This window comes from Amia ocellicauda, chromosome 3 (genome assembly GCF_036373705.1).
Source record: "Amia ocellicauda isolate fAmiCal2 chromosome 3, fAmiCal2.hap1, whole genome shotgun sequence".
NCBI lineage: Eukaryota > Metazoa > Chordata > Actinopteri > Amiiformes > Amiidae > Amia > Amia ocellicauda.
In genome coordinates, this window is record NC_089852.1 from 34,841,317 (window position 1) to 34,849,406 (window position 8,090).

At 44.6% G+C, this 8,090-nt stretch overlaps 1 protein-coding gene across 2 annotated transcripts; it reads left to right on the forward strand.

Annotated features, from left to right (window-relative positions):
• The first annotated feature begins 531 nt into the window (after positions 1 to 531).
• prdx4 (peroxiredoxin 4) lies at positions 532 to 4,376 on the forward strand. Of its 2 annotated transcripts, XM_066699161.1 has the most exons (8): positions 532 to 758; positions 1,662 to 1,779; positions 2,076 to 2,192; positions 2,369 to 2,491; positions 2,943 to 3,073; positions 3,430 to 3,464; positions 3,926 to 3,972; positions 4,215 to 4,376. In XM_066699161.1, the coding sequence occupies exons 1-8, from the start codon at positions 578 to 580 to the stop codon at positions 4,216 to 4,218; spliced, it is 756 nt and encodes a 251-aa protein (XP_066555258.1). In that variant the 5' UTR covers positions 532 to 577; the 3' UTR covers positions 4,219 to 4,376. The 2 variants fall into 2 exon arrangements, with proteins under 2 accessions (XP_066555258.1, XP_066555257.1); XM_066699160.1 differs by lacking the exon at positions 3,926 to 3,972 and having other exon boundaries at positions 534 to 758.
• Positions 4,377 to 8,090: the final 3,714 nt, after the last annotated feature.

Here is an 8,090-nt window from a genome sequence, read left to right on the forward strand (position 1 = left end):
CCTTGTAGAGGGGTTGGATATATAAGCTCCTGTTACAACCTGTGCCACTGTGGTGTAACGGATAAATACATTATCCACATGCAATTGTACAAAACTGCATATTTGAATACATCTTTCAAGTGAAAACGAATCAAATAAAGATCAATCCTAAATCCGATTGTATGTGTTTGTGTTGGTGTGGGTGGTGGGGGGGGGGACAGGACAGTTCAGGTCAATGTTTTTTGTTCCCCTTTTCTGTGTGTTGTCCTGTGCTTGGTTTGCTTGTTGCAGACACCCTGCGGCCCGGACTGTAAAATCACCTGAACCCCTGCATGGCTCCAAACCCAACCCACTCAGAAGCACGCCTGTTGAACATGAATACTGTTTCATTGTGCGAATGTCCTGACTTGTTACTTGTTTAAATATAAAGAAGGATTTTCCAGTTTAAGTCACAGCGACTTTACATTATTTCAGTAATGATGCATCTAATCACGATTTCACAGCTCGTGCCACACTGCCGCTTTAAACGTGCGCGCCCCCGTGCAGCGGTATCGTCGGCGCAGGCGCTGTAGGGACGTGCGGAGCGCAATCCGGGGAAATGGACGGCAGAGTAACAGCGGGCATCGTCGGTTTATGCTGGGCAATTTTACTGCTCCTCCACGTTGCAAGCGGCAAAAAGGAGCAGGAATGCTATAACTACGCAGGGGGGCATGTGTACCCCGGGGAGGCGTTCCGGGTGCCCGTGTCCGATCACTCCCTGCACCTCAGCAAGGCGAAGAGTGAGTCCGCGCTGCTGCTCCTCTTGTTTAACTTGTTTTTCTGATTGAATTTATTCAGAGCATGCAGATCTAGTGCCTGCATGCTCGCTGCTCTCCTGTATGTGCAATAACGCATAGAAAGTGCACCAGCGTCGCTGCAACGACGAGCAACGCAGCACAGGCCGGGTCCTGAATGCACTTGTGTTAGGGGTTGTGCATCCCTAACCCCTAACACTAGATGCGCGTTTTTGTTTTGTTTTTTTACTTTGTGCAATACACAATCTAGGTGTTTACTATACGGGTTTGCATTGCGGTGTTGTGTGGGTGTCCGCTCTCTCTCCTCGAGTTTAGTGTTTGCTGATTGTTCTGCTCAAACATCTGTAATATTCACTATAACACTGTGGCTCCCAATGATGCACTTCTGTACGGTTTCACTATGCATTGTGTACAAAATGCAATCGAGTATGTATGGAGTGTAGCAATGCCGTCAGATTGCTAATTAATGTAATTAAGTGTATAATACAATCACAACACTACTGAACGAGGTTTTCTGTAAGGGACACGTCACGCTAAAACTCGGCACAAAGCCATTTTTAAAGAAACGACCGCGCCATAGTATAGCCTTGCTATCAAAGATGCAGACACCGCATTACAATGACGTATGATTCACTTTCTCCACGACGCCAGTATTTATTCCCGAGATTGATTAGTTTCTATTACATGTGCTGTCCAAATAAATCAAAGGAGTCTGAATCCGAGCACTGACAAACGTTTTGCATGATTGTTAAAAAAAAGTAGACGATTACCGGTGATGTATGCATAAAGGTTCAATGTGCTGAAGGCTAGGTTGGGTTGCTTTGGCCTAAAGGATTGTAAAGCTGTGTATGGTGTGCTGAGGTGCGATGCTTTGTTCTGTGTTTGCAGTTTCAAAACCCGCTCCACACTGGGAGGGAACAGCTGTCATCAAGGGAGAGTTTAAAGACCTGAAGCTGTCGGATTACAAAGGGAAATACCTTGTATTCTTCTTCTACCCTCTGGATTTGTGAGCACCTAATTTTCCCTTCAGATCAACAAGCTTCTTGACATTGCACAGGCCATGTTAGGTTTTACACTAGAGATGATACGATTTTAGGTTGTCCTCTAGAACATAATGTATTTTCTTTCAAGATGATTCCAGTTATCCAATGTTAAAAATAATTTCACATGAATCATAAATGCTCTTGTGTATTGTGTGTGCTGAGCAGTGCACTCTACATAGTTTTTTTTTTAAATACAATGCTCTAAAAAAGTATTGAACCTGCACAGCTGGCTCATATGTTTTTTTTTTTCGGTTGGCAGTACTTTTGTGTGCCCCACTGAGATCATCGCGTTCAGTGACCGGGTGGAGGAGTTCAGAGCCATCAACGCCGAGGTTGTCGCCTGCTCTGTGGACTCGCAGTTCACACACCTGGCCTGGTGAGTCCCCCACTTTCCCTTCAACAGCCCATTCTTAATCAGGGCTACACAAACATTGGTCCTAGGTTAATTTTATATCTGAAGGTTTTTAGAGGAAGGGGGGAGATGCCTGGGACCTGTTTGAGAAGAGTCGCTGTGTGGCCTCTGACCTGGAAGGTCTCTTGCATTTTAACCAGGATCAACACACCCCGCAAGCAGGGCGGCCTGGGCCAGATGAAGATTCCCCTGCTGTCGGACCTCAGCCACCAGATCGCCAAGGACTATGGTGTTTTCCTGGAGGACCAGGGCCACACACTCAGGTACAGCACTCACTCACCCCGGGGTTTATTCTGCTGCCAAGACCCGTAGTGATTCTCGCTGCAGGGAGTCTCCCAGCATAGTGGAGCTTTGAGCCAACCCCAGTGCTGTGCAATTCATTTTGAGACCTATTCTGTGCAATTTATGGTAGATTGCACATTAAACCCTTGTTTCATAGGAGTTGTAAAGCACTGTAGACTGAAGGGAAAAAATAACTGGGTTCAAGTTGGATGAAAAACCTGGGCAGTTGGCTGGTTGGGTTGACAAGCCTCGCATTAATGTGCAGCTAATTGGGATTTCTGCTTGTGTTGTACTTTGTATGTTAAAGGCCAAGCTGATTTGGTCTCTCCTACGGCACTAAATCAAACTGTTAGAAAGTTATTGCATCCAGATTCTCAATACTGTAGAAAAGTGTGTCCGCTGATCTGTCCCTTCTGCGCCTTCTACCCCCAGAGGCCTGTTCATCATCGATGATAAGGGAGTCCTGCGGCAGATCACCATGAATGACCTCCCCGTGGGGCGGTCTGTGGACGAGACTCTGCGCCTGGTGCAGGCCTTCCAGTACACGGACAAGCATGGCGAGGGTAAGACGGGACGGGGGGAGATGCACCCTCTTCTATTTATATTGTTGTCCTGTCTGAGCTCTTCACTGAACCAATATCCTATTCTATGAAACATGAAACTCATGCTGCATTCTCATCTTCCTGTAAGTTTTTATTTTTTGGGGGGTATGAAAGTGATTTCCACAACATTTTGGAAGATATTTTTGCTTTAGTCTCTTTCCTTGATTTTTTCCATTTAATCCCATCTGTGTTCACATGTTGGCATATCTCGTACAGGTAAGACAAAAAAGGTTGTTCAGGGTTGTCATGTGAAAAGGTTCAAAACGTTGTTTGCTGGGGCCGTTGTGCACCTCAGTGACTGGTTCTCTCTGTTTCAGTGTGTCCGGCCGGCTGGAAACCTGGCAGTGAGACGGTATGTACACCGCGCCGCTGGGGTTCAGGTTATTGTTCAGACTGGTTATGTCTGGTCTGCCTATGTTGTGCTGCCCACTGTGCAGAAGTTAACAAGCCTTTTGAAGGCTGACCAGTTTGATTCCACTCATCTCCCATTCTTTTGGCAGTGGTTTGAGATCAAAAGAAATTGGCAACAAAATTTGAGAGAGAGACACACACACACCCCCCCCCACACACACACACACTTCAGAATTCTAAGAATGTTATCTTTTATGGAATGCCAACTGAGTTCCATGTACGTTGATGACTTCTTCAACTGTACAGATCCCATTCGCTGTGCATACAATCACTCTTCCGGGTCATCATACTATACACATTGTTGGTTAGGTGCAGGAATAGATTTTTGAAGGTTACATCTTTGCAACCCAAAATATTTTAAGGAATCATGCCTTTCTTTCCCTGCTGTTTTGGTCCAATCAGATTAATCCAGAGGAAGCTATAAAAGCTTGGTGGCCAAGGCAAGAGCTGTGAGTAACCTCTCTTTGGAACAGCTTGTAGCTCAAACCCAAATCGCACAATATTACCATGCTGGTACTCGGTACTATGTCAGTGATTCAACCACGACCACAAAAATAAAACTGCAGGGAATTTAATTGTGCAATTTTGTTTTTAGTTTGGTAGGCTTCTTGGTGCCAGTCTTTGTGGGATATGGATTACTAATTGGAATTCAAGATTTGGAAGATTCACCTCTTTTTCTCTGTTTTAACAGATAATCCCAGATCCATCAGGGAAGCTGAAGTATTTTGATAAACTGAACTAACCAACATGCAACACCAGCGTTTGTCCACCTCCCACTAATTTAGTATCTATGAAGATCTATGAAGAGGTCTAATGTTACAATCTACTGTTCAAATAAATACAATTTTGTTAATTTGTGTGTTAGTCATTTGTAATTTAGTGGTTAAGAGATTATTCATTACATTTAAATGCCATATGCAATAAGTGTTTTACCCAAATTGGTGACAGTAGCAATAATTTAACCATTACCGAATAAAGTTTGGCCTTGTGTTAAGCTTTTATCTATAGATTATAATATATACACAATATATATAATACATGTAATATATACACTCACCTAAAGGATTATTAGGAACACTTTCAATTTCTCATTAATGCAATTATCTAACCAACCAATCACATGGCAGTTGCTTCAATGCATTTAGGGGTGTGGTCCTGGTCAAGACAATCTCCTGAACTCCAAACTGAATGTCTGAATGGGAAAGAAAGGTGATTTAAGCAATTTTGAGCGTGGCATGGTTGTTGGTGCCAGACGGGCCGGTCTGAGTATTTCACAATCTGCTCAGTTACTGGGATTTTCACGCACAACCATTTCTAGGGTTTACAAAGAATGGTGTGAAAAGGGAAAAACATCCAGTATGCGGCAGTCCTGTGGGCGAAAATGCCTTGTTGATGCTAGAGGTCAGAGGAGAATGGGCCGACTGATTCAAGCTGATAGAAGAGCAACTTTGACAGAAATAACCACTCGTTACAACCGAGGTATGCAGCAAAGCATTTGTGAAGCCACAACACGTACAACCTTGAGGCGGATGGGCTACAACAGCAGAAGACCTCACCGGGTACCACTCATCTCCACTACAAATAGGAAAAAGAGGCTACAATTTGCACAAGCTCACCAAAATTGGACAGTTGAAGACTGGAAAAATGTTGCCTGGTCTGATGAGTCTCGATTTCTGTTGAGACATTCAGATGGTAGAGTCAGAATTTGGCGTAAACAGAATGAGAACATGGATCCATCATGCCTTGTTACCACTGTGCAGGCTGGTGGTGGTGGTGTAATGGTATGGGGGATGTTTTCTTGGCACACTTTAGGCCCCTTAGTGCCAATTGGGCATCGTTTAAATGCCACGGCCTACCTGAGCATTGTTTCTGACCATGTCCATCCCTTTATGACCACCATGTACCCATCCTCTGATGGCTACTTCCAGCAGGATAATACACCATGTCACAAAGGTCGAATCATTTCAAATTGGTTTCTTGAACATGACAATGAGTTCACTGTACTAAACTGGCCCCCACAGTCACCAGATCTCAACCCAATAGAGCATCTTTGGGATGTGGTGGAACGGGAGCTTGGTGCCCTGGATGTGCATCCCACAAATCTCCATCAACTGCAAGATGCTATCCTATCAATATGGGCCAACATTTCTAAAGAATGCTTTCAGCACCTTGTTGAATCAATGCCATGTAGAATTAAGGCAGTTCTGAAGGCGAAAGGGGGTCAAACACAGTATTAGTATGGTGTTCCTAATAATCCTTTAGGTGAGTGTGTGTGTATATATAATCTCTATCTAGCATATACACCGATCAGCCATAACATGACCACCTGCCTAATATTGTGTAGGTCCCCCTTTTGCTGCCAAAACAGCCCTGACCCGTTGAGGCATGGACTCCACTAAACCTCTGAAGGTGTGCTGTGGTATCTGGCACCAAGACGTTAGCAGCAGATCCTTTAAGTCCTGTAAGTTGTGAGGTGGGGCCTCAATGGATTGGACTTGTTTGTCCAGCACATCCCACAGATGCTCGATTGGATTGAGATCTGTGGAATTTGGAGGCCAAGTCAACACCTTGAACTTGTGATTCATCAGACCAGGCCACCTTCTTCCATCACTCTGTGGTCCAGTTCTGGGCACCCTGACTGGTCTGTGGCTACACAGCCCCATACGCAACAAACTGCAATGCACTGTGTGTTCTGACACCTTTCTATCAGAACCAGGATTCACTTTTTCAGCAATTTGAGCTACAGTAGCTCGTCTGTTGGATCGGACCACACGGGCCAGCCTTCGCTCCCCACGTGCATCAATGAGCCTTGGCCGCCCATGACCCTGTCGCTGGTTCACTGCTTTTCCTTCCTTGGACCACTTTTGATAGGTACTGACCACTGCAGACCGGGAACACCCCACAAGAGCTGCAGTTTTGGAGATGCTCTGACCCAGTCGTCTAGCCATCACAATGTGGCCCTTGTCAAAGTCGCTCAGATCCTTACGCTTGCCCATTTTTCCTGCTTCTAACACATCAACTTTGAGGACAAAATGTTCACTTGCTGCCTAATATATCCCACCCACTGACAGGTGCTAAGATAACGAGATTATCAGTGTTATCACTTCGCCTGTCAGTGGTCATAATGTTATGGCTGATCGGTGTATAAACTAAATAAAAAAAGAAACGTCCCTTTTTCAGGACACTGTATTTTAAAAATAATTTTGTAAAAATCCAAATAACTTTCAAGATCTTTATTGTAAAGGGTTTAAACAATGTTTTCCATGCTTGTTCAATGAACCATAAACAATTAATGAACATGCACCTGTGGAACGGTCGTTAAGACACCAACAACTTACAGACGGTAGGCAAGGTAAGTAAGGTCACAGTTATGAAAACATAGGACACTAAAGAGACCTTTCTACTGACTCTGAAAAACACCAAAAGAAAGAGGCCCAGGGTCCCTGCTCATCTGCATGAACGTGCCTTAGGCATGCTGCAAGGAGGCGTGAGGACTGCAGATGTGGCCAGGACAATAAATTGCAATGTCCGTACTGTGAGACGTCTAAGACAGCACTACAGGGAGACCGGAAGGACAGCTGATCGTCCTCGCAGTGGCAGACCACGTGTAACAGCACCCGCACAGGATCGGTACATCCGAATATCACACCTGTGGGACAGGACGGCAACAACAACTGCCCAAGTTACACCAGGAACGCACAATCCCTCCATCAGTGCTCAGACTGTCCACAATAGGCTGAGAGAGGCTGGACTGAGGGCTTGTAGGCCAGATGTAAGGCAGGTCCTTACCAGACATCAGCGGCAACAACGTTGCCTACGGGCACAAACCCACCTTCACTGCACGTGATTTCCTGTTCTGACGTGTTCTGCCATGGCCAGGGAAAAGAGCCCGGATCTCAATCCCACTGGGCATGTCTGGGACCTGCTGGATCGGAGGCTGAGGGCTACGGCCATTCCCCCCAGAAATGTCCGGGAACTTGCAAGTGCTTTGGTGGAAGAGTGGGGTAACATCTCACAGCAAGAACTGGCAAATCTGGGTCAGTCCATGAGGAGGAGATGCACTGCAGTGCTTAATGCAGCTGGTGGCCACACCAGATACTGACTGTTACTTTTGATTTTGACTCCCCTTTGTTCAGGGACACATTATTCCATTTCTGTTAGTCAAATGTCTGTGAAACTTGTTCAGTTTATGTCTTAGTTGTTGAATCTTTTTATTTTCATACAAATATTTACACGTTAAGTTTGCTGAAAATAACAATCATTACGTGTATATGATATAGATATGATATATGTATCATATATATGTATCCTATATTATATAATGACATTTGTTACTGTGACTTGTAAGAATGTGACTTTAGACTTATCTCCCAGCGGATACAACTTGATTTATTTAGTCAGTTTTTGAAATACAATTGATAACATGAAAGATTCAGCCATCATAATCCAAAAGGCAAATGTGGATGGTGTTCATAAGTACTATTATATAATATTTTGAGCAATATAAAGAGTGTGACTATATGGTAAGTGCTTGGAGTGTACAGTCTTGGAATTTCAAGGGGCAGTG

Excerpts from the sequence above, each read along its gene's own strand:
- prdx4 (XM_066699161.1), top strand. The coding sequence starts at position 578 with ATGGACGGCAGAGTAACAGCGGGCATCGTCGGTTTATGCTGGGCAATT. Across the intron at positions 1,780-2,075 it reads TTCTTCTACCCTCTGGATTT|TACTTTTGTGTGCCCCACTG; the intron begins GTGAGCACCTAA and ends TTCGGTTGGCAG. Across the intron at positions 3,074-3,429 it reads CACGGACAAGCATGGCGAGG|TGTGTCCGGCCGGCTGGAAA; the intron begins GTAAGACGGGAC and ends TCTCTGTTTCAG.